Raw genomic sequence first — 16,603 nt, forward strand, 5'->3', positions numbered from 1 at the left:
CGATTGAGAACAATTTTATTAACCAAATGTTTGAGAAAACCCAATTGGTATTTGTGCAAGTGTGCATACAAAACCATTTGCTTTTGTCATCGTCATATCCTTTGCCAACTAAAAATACAATTAAAGCCATTAAAGGCTTCTGCAAACCTAAGTCAGGCAGTAAAAGTTTTTAAAGCTTTTCCTTTAACTACCTTTAGGTTTTTACTAGTACAGAGAAAAACAAAACAAGCCCCAATGCACATCCAATGTGACAAAGTATTTAGTTCATTATATGACGTTTTTTCTTCTCATAAGTATGGGTCATTAAATTCAATCCTTTGGCCAAAACATTTCAAGCTGCAACCACATCAGCAGGTCCCACACTACCAGTTTTACACTGTGTCATTTTGTATTATTTCCACCGCACAGAGAAAGAGGAAACAAAACAATAATATAACCAATAGAATATTTACTAGGCACTGCCGGAAGACACTTTCTGGTGCTCGAAGTCGCCTTTCAGCTCATTGACTTGAATAGGCTGTAAGGTATCTTATGTCTGAAGCCTGACTAGTAATAGGGGCCTGTAGGTTCCCCACTCTGAGGGGGAAAGTTCATATCACAGCACAGATAGTTCGTCTTCTAAACAGGACATGCACCTTAAACAAAAACACAGATCTTATTGTTTTACCGACTGTGTCACATATGAGACTGTTGCTCTGATGCACACTCCAAATGTAGGATACAGGACCATATTCGCTAAATGCACATAGCCATAAAGCACCTTACAGTCCATTCACATGAATAAGGCCTAATGTGCCTTACCACTTAACATTACTTAGTAAATATGGCCCACCAATGTGGAATTTGAAACAATATTTATTTTCATTTAAAAGGTTTTATATTTTTAAGTAGCATTGCTCCAGATATTGATAATATTAATAATAATAATAATAATAGTTCCTAGAATAGGAATAGAAAAATGCTGGTAGTCTGGGGGCCTAAAATGTCCACCCTGGCGTCTGTACAGTGATGACTAGATGACTTGATTGACAGGTCAAATCATCGCCTTGCAGCTGAGTGAGGAGCTCGTGGGGTGAAGAGCAAGAGGAGTGTGAGGGTTGGGGCTATTTGGAGGGGGCGGGACTAGTCAGAACTAATACTGTATCTGGGATGTCAGAGAGTGTGTGTGTGTGTGTGTGTGTGTGTTTGTGCGTCTGAGAGAGGAATGTGTGTGTCAGTATGTCACATACACACACATAGCGGCAGAGCCGATGACAGATAAGGAGTGGCAGGGTGTAAAGAACCCTCCCACCACCAGGTGTGCACCTAACAAAAATGCTGGCTCTTAAAAATGTGTTAAATCCTGGTTTTTTTGGAAATGTATCGATCCAGCTTCTTAATCTTAAATATCCAAAATGTGATGACCACTGCACCATCTCAGCCACATTTTGCAGTCACAAATCTTAAATAGCGACCAAATATTCCTTAACCAATCAGGGCTTAATACATTCAGCGGTCAAAGTAAATTGAGAATGCAGAGTACCATTACTTTATTTTATTGCAATCCCAGAATGTTACTTTATTTAGCTTTCTATTTACACACTTACTATAACACTTTATTTTTTTTAAGAAAAGGGGTTTTATTTAAGAAACTTCTCCCTTTCTGTTTTGAGAGCATAAATAGTAGATACATATTTTTAAATTATAGTCAAATGATAAACAGTTTTATATAATGTAGTCAAATGGTCAAAGTGACATCCAGAATGAAATTCTAAATCTATGTTCATAAAATTACTGCACTCAGGTATTACATTATCGGAACAGCATTAGTATATGATTTGAGAACATTATTTTAGAAACACAGCGAGCTCAAACTATTCTTACTTGACTGTAAGGTTTATATAGATCAGCATAACTCTCTTCCCTTCTGCATTGTCCTTATATTCCAAATTACATAAATCTTCTCAATGTATCGACAGAGAACTAAGAAATACATAACATTTCTGATGTAACTACATAGCTGGAATAAGTAGCAGTGAAGTAACAGAAGTTTTCGGTTACATAAACTACTTCCAAAGAGGTCCAGGTATCTGCTTGTCTCTGTGCAAAATGTAAGACATTTGTAAAAGTGTATTATATTGGACATGAGTCACTAGCAAGTGATGTTCATGCCAAATGAAAGTATGCATCATCTAGCTCATGAAATGTGTAGTACAACATTGGAGAGAACTACTCAGATACATTTTCGAGAAAATATACACAAACCTCAAAATGTTGAAGCAGAGTTGAATAAATAATTCGTTTTTAGGCAAACTGGAATTAGAACATTAATGATAGGAATCCATCTTAAACAAGCATTGAGGAGGAAGAGGGTAAATGTCAAGAGACCATCAATAAAACACAATATAGAATTACACGGTCATTAATATACAATGGGGTCAGTTTGACTAACACACCAGACAGCTTAAATTATATTTCTCAATGATTGTGTTGTAATATAATATACTACATTAAGGACATTACAATATTTGTATACAAATATTTAAGCTGCGGCCCTGGCTGTGGCTATGTTCAGAAAGTTGCAGGTAAAATTATTCTAGAAAGTATTTTCTGTCTCAAAATCCACAGTGCTGTATGCAAACATGGAGAAATCTAATCTATAAATGTCCATCAGATGTCCAAGTAGCTTAGTGGGCAAGTTTCTGAAATACTCACTGCTTATGTTTCCATTGGTCCTGGATTCATTGGAATAGTGCTTAATACTGGGGAATGTCAGGTTCTTTGGCGCTCCAACAGTCTTCAGAACATAATCAGCATCCTGTTTCATGGTCTCAAACTTGCCCACAATGTCATACTGGATATTGCATGGATCACAAAGATGAAACATTGGCTTCCAATGAGTATCCCTGTACCTTGGATTTTCTTGAATGATGTAGCGAACAAACTCTTCAAAAGTAACATTTCCTGTAGAATTTAGTTTTTTTCCGACTTTGGCTTTTATCATATCTGCAAATGTTGTGCTGTAGTAAGGTTCAGCATGAAGAAACTTGTCTCTATATGCTGAAACCAGCCTCTGTAAAGGATCTCGAGTGAACATCACTTTAGTGTAATTATTAAGCAACTGCTTCTGCTCTTCAGGAGAGTAGGCATTCAGCTTGGTCAATAAAGGGGTAGTATGAATATCTTCATGCTGGAGATCATTAGCTGTAATAACTCCAGGAGTCATGTTTAGGAGAAGAATTATCCTCTTCCAGTTAGAGCAACCTACCTTCGGCACTTCGCAGTAAATGAACTTATGGCTATGTACCACAAACAACTGTCTGGCAACAAAGGGATCGATTCTATATAAGGAGGAGGAGTTCGTGAGGTTGTTTTGTAGACAAACAGATTTCAGAATATCTTTTCGATGATTTTGAGTGACTGAGCCTGCAAGAGACAAAGAAAGACATGTGGATCATGAACAGATTTGTGATTACGTTTTGTAACTTGAAGATATTTTACCAGATTCATCATTACGTTCTATAGTCCTTTAGCTCACCGACCTTCTAATGTACCCTAGAGTGTAGTCATCAAAGTCCCCCTGCTGCAACACTGATGCAAAAATAGCACCAGATTAACAAAACTTGCCCGTGAATGTCTTCTGATGAGGTAAAAAGAGAAAAAACGGAGCACTATATCCATCAGAAGAACCACCAGGAAAGCGTTTCCCATAAATAAAAGCTTAATTTATGGGATCATTTGAACCAGGCCACATCCTCCAACTGAACTATTAATCAATATACGGTTGTCTTTCCAAATATTATTATCCATTTACCACAGTTTTTTCTTTAGAGCACCATACAACACGCTGGTACATACCGTGAATGTCTTCTGGCTGCAAAACTGAAAACGTGTAAATGAATAGCATCAGATTTACCAAAAGGAAAAAATCCCATTGTTTCTAGCGGATTATGAAAAAAAGCATTTGATTCTGTCTATACGATATAGTATTGTCGGTTGACTCCCCAAAGTCCTTAGATCTTCCAGGTAGTGGGCGTGCAAGCCTCTATTCTCCATATTACTGCAACAACTTTTCCGATACCATCTTACTTTTGGTCGTTGTCTTGATAAACCTGACATTGAGACGGCAAACGGAAGCAATAACAGTGAGGAGACAAGACACCGCTGAATGCGGTGAGCTGCCATCCACAGAGACGCACGCAGCCACTCTCGGGAGGTGAAGGAGGTGAGCAAGGGGAGACGCGACAGGGCGGAACCAGAGAGACACTGGGAGACCATCAGGTACTCAGTACCCACACTGTCCTTGGAAGCGGTGCAGAGCGCCAGGCGGAGGTTTGTGTTGTATATTGGGGGTGGGGGGGTCGGAGGACGATGTGGCATAGAGCCGGGGCGCAGCTGTGTCCAACTAACAGGCACATTACATCTGAATGCATATGCCAGCAGCGTGAATGTCCCCTTTTTAAATTGACCCTGAGACATTAAGAAACATTGGTCCCAATATAAGAATCTGAATGCCCCAAAAAGATCAACAATATTGAACTCCTCATGTTCAGTGATAAAGACATTGTGATTTTTTTCAGACGTTCCTTTTTGATCCTTTCCACAGTGAACTCATTGTTTATGCAACATAGTTGCTTGTCTGCTGGTATACTATTGACTAGCTGATATACCCGGCGTTGCCCGTGATGTAATGTTCTGCCTCCCCCATCCTCCCTCAACTCCCTTCCCCCCCCCTCTTCACAGCTGTTCAGGCTTCCCCCCCTTCTCTCATGACTCCCTCCCCCCCCTCTCTCCTGACTCCCTTCCCCCCCCCCTCTCTCTCCTGACTCCCCCCCTCTCTCCTGACTCCCTCCCCCCCTCTCTCCTGACTCCCTCCACCCCTCTCTCCTGTCTAACCCCCCCACCCCTCTCTCCTGACTGAATACCAACCCCCGCCTGTCCTCTGTGCGCCGCCATCTTACCGGGGGCAGCTGCAGGAGGAAGGGGGTCCTTCCTGCCCACTGCCTGTCCCCCTGCCGGGGAGGGAAGTGAGCGTTGGCGGCTGGGGCAGGAGGGCCGCGCCGTGCTTCCCCTCCATCCGGGAGCCGGTGGGGGGGGGGGGGAGGGAGGGAGAGGGAGAGGAAGAGGGAGAGAGAGAGAGTTGGGTGACGTCATAGAGCCGGGTGACGTCATAGAGCCACCAATCTGATTGGCCAGAGGCTGAGGACCAATCAGATTCACCGCAGCTAGTACCAACCTTTCGATTTTATATATTAAGATGTAATGCTAGTGCTATCCCTGTTTTAACACTAGGGATTATCATAAGTATCACATTCTCCTTAAATAATACAGTCTGATTATCCTTGCTATTTTCTTTAAATTATTATATTTCTACATTGCACCGGATGCTTTTTATATCATTGATATTGTAGTTTTTGTGTTAAAACCAGCATTGGGGCTGCATAGTTTAGAATTATTTTCTTTATCCCTATGTTCTTGCGCACCTGATATTCATTTGAATGAGTGTATGCATGTATGCATGTATGTTAAATAGATAGATATATGAAACGTCGTATTTTCTATGCAGGGGTTTATTTTCAGGGATTAAAATCAAATGCTAACAGGCCTACCGTCTCTTTAAATCAAAAAACACAAAAATAATACCCATTCCTTTTTGGAAAGCTAACCACACCATAGCTTTCGCCCTCACTAACTGCCTGGCCAGCTAAGCTGGTTCCCAAGCCAAAACATGCCCTGGCATATGCAACAATGTAACCCATACATACAACAATAAAGAGTTTTTGCATACAACAATAAAGAGTTTTTGATTTTCTGTCAGTCCTTTGGAGCAGACGTCCCTGCTTCAGCACAGCCTTGTTGTCCTTTCTACCTAGGGGAACTCAGCCCCACATTGAGCCCAGAGGAACTCCTCTGTAGGCCCTCTGTAATCAGCTTCCGCAGCTTGGGAGCACTTCTAACTCCCCCCTTCTCCGGGGAAAACAGTCTCTCAGTATAGCAGCTTTCAGTCTGTCTTTTAAACCACTTGCTTGTTCACTCAAGGAGTTTATTTCTGACTGGAATCAGTTGTATGGAGGTTGTGGCACCTCCCCCAGAGCTCACATCACCTCCCCCTTTTTAATGGTGGATCTTCTCATCTTGCTGCAGGTAAGGAATCTATTATGATTTTTCCCCCTCATACAGAGGTATAGGGAACAGTATGCATTGTAGTGTAGGACTTGCACTTATTATGGTTTACCTTGACGATTTGGTGTGCAGGCTTATGATGCTTTGGCCAAAATATCTAACTAAAAAAACACATTTTATTATTATTAGTATTAGCATTATTATTAGTACTGAAGCATTATTTCTTGTAATTATTACCATGTATGTTTTGTCATTTGGATGTAGCACTGGGCACCCCCTGTGGTTTGTTATATTCAATTGCCACAGCCCAGTGGCACTCTATGTGACATTACATACAGTCAAGATTAGGTGGGTGTGGGCGTTTGAGCTGGCTGGGTTTGTGTGTGCTAAATATAATATACAAGAATTATTACAAGAAATAATGCTTCAGTACTAATAATAATGCTAATAAAATATGTTTTTTTAGTTAGATATTTTGGCCAAAGCATCATAAGTAAACACACACACACACACACACACACACACACACACACTAGTATTAGACAAATTTATTACAAATAGACAAATAATGCCCCAAGGTTGATATATCATGAGACAGATTTAAAAAAAACATCTAAAAATATGTACTGCTGCGGCACAGTTTATTCGAGCATTTGCCCGTTCTGTGCCGCAGCAGTAGCCTGGCGCGCGCCCGAGTGTGACGGGCGCGCGCCGAAGCAGCGGAAGAGCGCCCTCCGATCGGGGCGCTCTCCCTACCGCTGCCGGGTCCGCCGGGTCCCCCGGAACCCCCTGCCGCTGTCCCGCGATCGCGGGACACCAGGGCTCCCTCGGGGAGCCCCTGGACACGCGTGCAGGGGGCGCACGCTCCCGATGACGCGTGACCGCGCGTCTATGACGCGCGGCACGCCGAGGGGCGGCCACTAGCAAGCCGGGAGATTTCCCGGCTTGCGGTACCGACCACACTCGAATAAAGTGTGTCGGTAGTGTATAGAGAAGCAATAAAAAAACGAAGAAACGAAAAAACAACAAAAAGATGCCTATCACTAAGCTGCAATTATATAGGAAATTGTATATCAATTGCAATGCCACATTAGTAAAGGGATACGATATATCACGGTAGAATGGTCACATATAATGTGTATCAGTGGTAGTCCAAGTACAAGAATCAAAACGGAGATCGTGAGGTTAAATCCAATGCTCTGTGTTTGGGCTTAGGTATGTTCTCACCCACTCTTAGATATAGAGAGTAACCCCAAATCCCTTCAGCTGTGTCTCCTTCCTGCAGACAGCAAGTGTGCTGATCCGGACTGCAGATGGTATTGTTGTGATCACTCCTGCTCAAACAAAATCCCCAGTATGTGGGGGGGGGGGGGGGGGGGAATCAGCTGTGTGGGTATACCCCTCCTCCCCCTCCACCTCCCCTCCCCTCCACCTCCCCCATCTGGGATTTTGTTTGAGCAGGAGTGATCACAACAATACTATCTGTATCTAGCCTCCTACTGTACAGTATGTAGTTCTGATATGAGACTTATAGGGAAAACCCCATTGGAGAGAACACTGAAATAAACAAATCCGATCTTAATAATTATCATTACTAACAAAGGATATATCACTTAAAAATGGGAACCAATTCAATTAATTAATTAAGACACCCGTGTGCTTTCCTTCCGAGGGAATTATTAGGATCAGATTTGTTTATTCCAGTGTTCACTCCAGAGGGTCTTTTCCTATAAGTCTCATATATGGGAAATACATAGGAGGCTAGATAGCTGTTCCCTTTATGCATTGGGGTATCAAGTTTCTTTGTATATATAGATATTCAGTTGTTGTATTAAGACATTCTGTACATTTTGCATTAAGATATTCCTAGTTCTATTAAGACATCTTTGTTGGATTAAGACATTTTGTATTAATACATAGGAGGCTGGACACCTGTTCTCTTTGTGAGTTAGGATATCAAGTTTCTTTGTATATAAAGATATCTATCCATGGTATTAAGACATTCTGTACATTTTACATTAAGATATTCCCAGTTCGATTAAGATATCCAGTTGTTGGATTAAGACATTCTTTGTATTTTGTATTAAAACATTCTGAGCTTCATGCAATATCCTTGCTTTACCAAGATAATACATTTCACTAGAGATTTTCACTATCTCCTAGTATATGGTATATACACACACCTCTGTTCAATCACTTGCCAAGTAGTTTTCTGTATCATTTAGGGAATTGATCTTTTTAAAGGACAAATATCCATTCTTATGAGTCCAAATATAACTGTAGGTTCTAATTCCTAGCCCTATTAAAGAATAGGATAATAATATCCATGTTAGGGGTAAAGGATGTACCACAGTCTTTTATTGATCTTATGTCTCTATAGACTTTTTTATGATGAATTGATGGTATTATATATTTAATATATGAATTGGCTAGTTACTTTTCTTATGAAAAGTTGCGTTTTTGTGTTTCTGTGTGTCATGTTTATGTGGTATTATGTTCTATATGTTAGTGGTCATTTTCAATCATTATGTAATGTTACCACTTTTATGTACTTGTAGATTGTTTTTATCATGTGCGATATGTTTACGTTTGTACCGTCAATGTTTTAGGTTTTACCATCTCTGTTTGCCTAATTGTTGGGCAGTGATATAATTGGGTAACTCTAATTGGATGGCTTTGAATAAATTACCCGGTAAGATCCCCATAGGTCATGTAATTCCTTAGCTTTTGTATTTAACCTGAGCCTGGGGATCATAACACTAACCCCTGATGAAGTGTCGCTGACACAAAACGCGTTGCGGTGAGGTCTTACGCAGCGACGTGACGCCCGTGACAGCGGACTCGGAAGCTGCCATCCAAACTCCATGAGGACGCCGACTGCAAAGTTGTATCTGGCCCCTGGTTACATTTTTTGAGCTGGACTTCGCCCTTTAATATCTGGGACTTTGTAAGATCGTGGAGTCTCTGGGAAACAGAGCCCGACCCTCTGTGGAGTTTTGGATGATCGGATCATTGTGATCCACTCATTTTTTTTATGTAAGTGTATTGTGTTCCATTTTTTTACATATAAATTGTATTATGTTATACTAATTCTGTCTTTGTTGTTTCTCTTTTGCACCCCTTTTTTGTATATATGGATGTGCCCCCCTGATCACGGGAGATTGGGAGCAGCAAGGAGAACTACATTGACTTTGGAGAGACAAAGAACTAGGACAGTGTGCAACTGTATTTTTTAGAACATTTTTAATATAATATTTTTTTTACGTCCAGGTGACACAAGCAGTCTGTGTGTGATCCACAACGAAGAAGATTTTTAAGAAGACAATATGAGCTTTCAGATAGAAATTGGGGTAGCATATACTTTCTGTGTGCATGTACTGTATGGGTTATAGAAAAATACTTTAAGTAAGAGTACAGATGGGAGAATTTTTTTTGCGGATCTGGATCCGCTGTTTCTGTTGGTTTGCGGATCCGGACCATTGATTTAATTACAAAAATGTTTTGGGGGGAGGTGGGGAGAAAAACCCTACAATATGATTAATATGCTGATTAAGCACCGCACAGGCTCCTGCAGGGATATCTAAAATAAATACATACTGAACTTGGCGGTCCTTAGAGAAGGGCGTTTGGAATGAATCCTTTACTTACAAGGTCTATCTTTGTCTTTACAGTCACATGTCAATGTACTGAATGCTATAGCTCAAACTGTCATATATGAATCCAGTGCAGTTGGTGCTTCAGGAATAGGAAACTCTACCAACCCAGGTGAAAAACAGAATATACTCATACTCCTTGATAAAGGACACTTGGTGTCTGAAACGCGTAGGAGGGTTTTCACCTTCTTGGGTGATGTTCTGTTTTTGTTTTTGTATTGAATAAATAGATTTTTATTTTTATACCACCTGACTCCCTGGCAAGTGCGCTGCTTTCTTCTACTCTCCATCATTGGACTTGTGCATCAGCGGCTGGAACACCACTGCGGACTCTCTGGGTAAGATTGTTCCTATTTATTCCTTATGTGATTTATGGAAATGGATGAGTACCAGGACATATTTGATTTCCTCCAATGAGGTTACATCAAGGTGATATTGAGCATTTTTGATTGTTTCCTTCAGGAGAAGCTTTATTGTATTGGACTGGTCACTCACAGATCACTTTATTGTGAGCCCACTCCGTAGTATAGTCTTTGCTTGGAGCGTATACTTATGGATTTAATTGCATGAAGATTTCACTATCTTTGGAGCACCCACTCTCTTTACAAAGAAAAACAGAATATACAAAGAGGAAACACGAAAATAACATATCACGTACTAATGGGTCACTAATCCTTGTGATGGGGCAAAAGATCAGTGTAATGAATTGAGAAGTTCCTTCGCAAAATGTTAAGCGTTTTACCCCAAAATGTGATTATAAGTGAAAAGTTTAGCCAAGTCTGAAAGGGTGAATAAGATTGCCAAATAAGTATTCATCTACAGTAAATACTGTACCACCAGATATTGATTAAAACATGGTGTTGGACTTTAAGGGAAGGACTGCTGAACAAAGAATTATATATACACAGATCTAGCTAGACTTACTGTCCCTGCTGCCGCATAAAGCTATAGAAATTCCCTAGCAGCGCCCCTTGAAGCCTCGTATTTTCCAAGGACACAGATTTTAAGACGCATCCCGATTTCAGACATGTTAAAATGTGAAAAAAGGTGCATCTTAGAATCAAGGACATACGGTAATTAACATGCAGCGTGCATGTCAAGATTCCTATTGGAAATACAAAAGCCTCTTAATCTGTGCTGATCCTGGCAGCCATATTGTGTCCCCATAACAAGCATCTTGGGCAATATGTTGGGAAATGAGGGGTTCCAGGATGTCAGGACCATGGACCAGTTATAGGGGACTCATGCTTCAGGTAATACTGTATCAACACAATTAATACTCAGCATTGCAAAGTGTCTTTTTTATTTTTTGTGAGCAAGCCAAACACTTTAAATTGTTGTGCCACGTTTTTGTAGGCCTCAACTACTACATACTTTGTTCATTACTTACCATTGTTGTAGACAGGATACTGTATTGATTGATAATGGAAGAAAAAGCCCAAACAGATACAAGAAAGCAAAAGAAGGATGAACAGCTTTTGGTACACCTTCTGCATTTTGTACGACACACTATGATTGCAACCACAAGGAATTGTCCACATCAATCACAGCCTCTGCAAATTAGAAGGATGAGGGTTTGAAAAAGAAATAGACCTTACCCAGTTTAAATCAAAATATCTCAGGGGAGTATGTGCTGCTACATGAAGCACCCTACTCGCTGTGCTATGTAAAAATGTCATATATACAGTATAAAGAAAAGTAAACCCAGTTGTGGGCACTCTTTCCCCTTAGTGGGTGTATAATGACATTATTAAAATTAACTTTATTAAATAAATCATCAAAATATATACATAGTGAAACAACGACGCAGAGCTATATCCTTCAACATCTGTGGTGGATGTTAGGATTTTTACATAAATGAGGTTTATTATTATTTATAAATATTTAGCAACCTCTGGTACAATGACCAATGTATACACCAAATGTAGCGTGGGAGTATATATGTACATTTTTTTATTACGTAATGTCAACAATGTAGGCAGCATTTTTTGAAAGAGAATACACAACAATGGTTTATAATACAATAAGCACAACAAACATACAATCAGCCAACAAGAAAGGACACCCCTGTCCCAGAGAGCTAACACAACGCAAGTATAAAGAGTTCGCAAAACAATTATAAAAAATAAAATACATCATCGTATGTAAAATAATAATAGTGGGTGGGAATAGATTTATAAAGTAACTGCAAAATGATTAAAAATGATTAACATTGCCTCTTTTTTTTTTGCATTCTTTAAAGGCATAAGTCACGCAAATGGAACCATCCCATATTGGTTCATATGGGGGGGGGGGGGGGTGTTACTCTTTTTAGTAGTGCCTTAAGTCCTCTATTTATTTGATCTTTTGTGAATTTATTTTGTGTGTGTGATCTACGGAGCGATTTTTAGATTGTAATGCGTGGTAGAGATGGGCAAACGTTCCACGTTTCAGTTTGGACATTTTCCATTAAAAAACAAAAAACAAAGGGGCCGATGCAGTAACTTGCGAGAAGGCTGAATTTGGCTGTTTTATTGCGAGATTGGCATGTAGTATGCAGTTGATGGCGGTATGTGTGCGAGTTACCTGAAAAACGGCATATGCAATTGTTGCCGGAAATCAAGCGCTGGCGGGGTGGCGAGAATGGCTATTTCGCCATATTAAGCAGCACGCAGAATGCAGTAGATGCCGAGTAAGATCTCGGGGGTGCGCGGGAGAAACTCCTTGCGAGAAAAGCGCCAAAAAGCTGCGGCACCAACAAGCAGGCGAGAGCCGAACATTTCAGCTGCTAGTGACATTGTTGTGTCATTGTACTGTTGCTGCTGGCAGCGCAGCTTCAATTGTATTACATGTCATTCAGAACCTGTTACATGTGTTGTTTATAATAAAATACATTATTAATGTTAGCCAAAGGTGTCTGTCTTGTGAATGACAAGAAGCAGGTATGTTCCTAAAACTATCTATTGAGGGACAGCGCTGTGAAAGCCTTGGTAATGTCACTAGCAGCAAAAAACACACTGCTGTGAGTAACAGAATGCGTCAAACTATCATGAGGTGATTTTTTCATGTTCAAAAGTTGCCGCCAAATTCTCCTTCAATACAGATACATGACGTAATCCCCCTCTTGCTGCATGCACGGGTTACAGTACACACAGCAACTCACTGAAATGTACTGTAAGCTTTGCAACAGAGTCCAACACACAGACACAAATGTACATGAAATGTCACAAAACACATGCACACATGTATCACCTCTTCACGTGTCAAAGAACAGAAGACACAACTGTAGCACTGCACCAGGTATGTTTCCAAAAGTATCTAATTAGGGACAGCAGTAAAAGGTTTGCTAATGTCAGTAACAGCAAGACAGTCACTACAGTGAGTAACTGAAAGCTTTAAGCAAGAAGGAGGTTTTTTTTTTATTTATGTGCAGAGGTTGACTCCACATTCAAGTGAAATACGGATACATGCAGTCACCCGCCACTGACTGCAGGAACTCGCAACATGTGCAACTCACCATTGTATCTCACAATCGCTATTTACTGCATTTAGCGGCAAATTCCCGCCAAACACAGGAGATTTAAGCGCGCTGCCGACACACACATATCGCAAGTTACTGCATCGGCCCCAAAGTCTCATGTCCAATGTGAAATGCACCTTGGTCAGGTGACACTGCTAATAATTTGGTCGTAAATGTAGTTTTTGCAAATTTGTCTTTGCAATGAAAATGGCCAATTTTGCTGGGTTCCCAAATCAAGTTGCAGTTTTTCTAGCTGTGCGAGAAACAGCTTTTTAAAAACCGGTTGGTAATTTTTCAGATACATGTTATACATAAATATAATGAACAGAGCCAATTACAAATGATAAGCCTCACTTATTCTACAGTAAGGGGAAGCAAGGAGCAATCATGCATTTTTTAAAAATTATTATTTATTATGTTTTACAGTAGGTTAGAAGCAAGATGTCTACAGAGCTGTACCCCGTTCATTTCAGCTCCGGGGACCCCTGCTTCCAGAGACAGACCTTTGAAGGAGGTGCCGGTATCGGAAACACAGGCAAAACAAAAAAAAAATTGGGGGGAAAAAAAAGTGCTACAACTCAAAAATACATAGATACTGTAATAAATAAATAAAAACCGGCCGTGCTTAAAAAGTACAGATTGGAAGAAATCCATCTTCGTAAAAAAGAGAGGTTGTACAAATCAAATGTCACTACCAGGTACTTATTACATTTTGACCATGGTATTTCATTATTGGTCCCCAAGAATAAGTAATACAAAATTAACTCACCTTGATCCAAAACTCAGAAAGGAGTCAGGAAAATAGACTCCAGAAGCTCTTAGCAGAACACCCAGGCCTAGCTGTGCAATAGTCTGCAAGCAACAGAGCTGCAGGCTACAAGATTGTTCTTATACAGGGCTAGCATAGGCTTATCAAAGTGTTCCAGAGATTCCTTTCAAACCTGAATAACACAGAAAAACCTGTTACATTAGTTGTAAAGTCCATCTACATACCTTATAAACGTGCACCTTCTGAAAATCAGTCAAACGACACAAGGTCTGACCTGGCACAGACTAACACAAGAAGACAGTATGAAGAATAAAGTAAAAGAGCAATAACGTGCCTTCAGTTTAAAGGTGAGGGAGGGGAAGGAGATCCAGCAGCCTCTGGGAGACCTTTTTCATTGCAAAACACAATCATGTTGTCAGATGTTAAAGTAGGGATGAGCAACTCCAGTCAGGCTTTGACTGAGCCACCTGTGCTGAAGCAGGACTATCCTGAAAACCTGACCTGTTTGTGTCTACAGGGTTAAGGAAAGTACAGGGTTAAGGAAAGTACATGCAAATCAAGTCGAACATGTATTTTGTGTGTATATATGTATATTTTTTTAATTAAATAAAGTCAACAATGTAGGCAGCATTTAATAAGAGAATACACTACAAGGGTTTATAATAAGATAAGCACAACAAACATACAATCAGCCAACAAGAAAGGACACCCCTGCCCCAGAGAGCTAACACAACGCAAGTATAAAGAGTTCGCAAAACAATTATAAAAAATAAAATACATCATCGTATGTAAAATGTAGAAGGACAAGGACTCAGGCTAGTGATATCAACCCAAATATGTTAACCTCAAAAATAAATCATGGTGATTAGTCAATGCTAGTCCCCCCTCCCCCCAAATACATTTGAATTAATTAGAGATGGAAAAAATCTCAAATGATATCAGAACTTTACATTTCAAAGCCATTACTGGTACCCAGTACACCAAGGCTTGGGGTGTTTCTCCCCATAACTTTCATTTATATTTGTTTTACTGTCACTGTTTTTATAATGTTATACCTATTGTAAGCATTTATTTTTTTCATTCATTATGCTGTTTTAGTATTTTCCATCTTATTTTAAGGGGGGGTTCTTCCATACATTTGGTTAAAATCCATAACCAAACAAACAAGAGTTTTGTCAAATCCAGAACCAAACTGAATTCAAAGGGAGGGGCCCACCCTGTATTTTATTGGGAATATAGAGATTTATATGAGTGAAACTCCACTGAAGTGTTTTAGAGCTCAGGTGCTAGCAATCAGCGAGACTGAGATTCAGCATTAACAGGACTGCACACCCTGCAGGAAAACAGCGTTACAAAGTGCTTTTGGAAATTGAGGTAAGGGATTAACAGATGTAAAATCAAACACAATTTCCATTGAAGATGACCAGGAGCTATAAATTATATCTGCTTGGCAAACTACAAATAATGAATCCTGTGGGCTGACGCATAAAACGAAGTCAGGAACCACTGTAGAAATCATGAAAGTCTAAGGTATATAGAGCATGAATTTGTTTTATATTTACTTCCCAAAAAAATGTAATAAATACTTTAAGACTTATTTTTAATGGCAGCTGCCAGCGTAAAAAAAAATCGTATTATGCATAGGTGATGGTGTTTAATGAAGTGAAAAAAAATCACAAATCCCTAATTATTTAAACATTTGCAATACAATGAATCGAGATAATGTCCTGTTCTATTCTAACTCTGGTACTCTTTTATATTAACACATTGCATTCATCATTCCTAGTGCTCTAGTATTGCCTTCATTATCAACCGATTACTACACCTCTGCTGTCCAATCTCACATCTCACCCTCTTCTCTTTCAGTTTAACCCAGAGATTAAAAGCGGTCTCTTTATCTCTACATCTGTCACTATTGTATCTCACTCTTTTCTTCCCCACAATCTTTTAAACCCCTCTTTAAATAGTTCTCTCTGTCTTAAATATGAACACCCTGTCTCCATCCAACTGCTTCTCCTCTGTCCATACACCTCACTGCCTTGCTTACCTTCCTTCATAACTTCAGTCCTCTCAAATGTAATCTCGTCTACCCTCCTGTGACTGCCCAGCTCAGATATTTGTTTCCAGTTCAACAACCTCCCTTCCCATTAAGCACGATTTTCCTCATTGATCTCTTCAAAACACCACACCTACAGGGCTGTGATTGTAGACAAGTGATACTTGGTTTCCACAGTTATTTTGCATAAAGCAACAAAGGGCTGCAATGTGTGGTCTTACTTGTTGGACGTCATTAGAAAGATTCAATAACCTGATGTGTAAAGTTGTACCTACTTGCAGCCTGTTGAAATGAATATGATTTCTTCTTTTCTGAGTTCCTATTTACAGGTTACTTCTGGCTTCATAATTACTGTACAGAAATTGGGAACACATCACATCACCTCCAGTTGAGGACTTGCAAAAATGTGATATCACTGAAATATAGATGATATATTATATAGCATGTAGAGATAAAGATTGTAAAAACCCACCACAGTGTCTCTACCATATAAATGTAAAACGTCTATAAAATATTTAACTCTC

The 16,603-nt window shown here is 39.8% G+C and overlaps 1 protein-coding gene across 2 annotated transcripts; it reads right to left on the reverse strand.

Annotated features, from left to right (window-relative positions):
- Nucleotides 1-304: 304 nt before the first annotated feature.
- LOC142502748 (carbohydrate sulfotransferase 9-like) lies at nt 305-16,214 on the reverse strand. 2 transcript variants are annotated; one of them, XM_075614168.1, is made up of 5 exons: nt 16,071-16,214; nt 14,358-14,534; nt 14,024-14,195; nt 11,146-11,308; nt 305-3,405 (listed from the first exon to the last, which is right to left on the reverse strand). In XM_075614168.1, exons 4-5 carry the CDS (start codon nt 11,294-11,296, stop codon nt 2,576-2,578), a joined length of 981 nt encoding a protein of 326 aa, XP_075470283.1. In that variant the 5' UTR covers nt 11,297-11,308; nt 14,024-14,195; nt 14,358-14,534; nt 16,071-16,214; the 3' UTR covers nt 305-2,575. The 2 variants fall into 2 exon arrangements, with proteins under 2 accessions (XP_075470283.1, XP_075470282.1); XM_075614167.1 differs by lacking the exon at nt 14,358-14,534.
- Between the last annotated feature and the right edge of the window lie 389 nt (nt 16,215-16,603).

The sequence above is a fragment of the Ascaphus truei genome, chromosome 9 (assembly GCF_040206685.1).
Source record: "Ascaphus truei isolate aAscTru1 chromosome 9, aAscTru1.hap1, whole genome shotgun sequence".
Lineage (NCBI taxonomy): Eukaryota > Metazoa > Chordata > Amphibia > Anura > Ascaphidae > Ascaphus > Ascaphus truei.

Bases quoted from the DNA above. Each gene is read 5' to 3' on its own strand.
- LOC142502748 (XM_075614167.1), bottom strand. From the start codon at position 11,296: ATGTGGACAATTCCTTGTGGTTGCAATCATAGTGTGTCGTACAAAATG. The intron at 3,406-11,145 runs GTAAGTAATGAA...TGTCTCTTGCAG, and splicing joins GTATCCTGTCTACAACAATG to GCTCAGTCACTCAAAATCAT.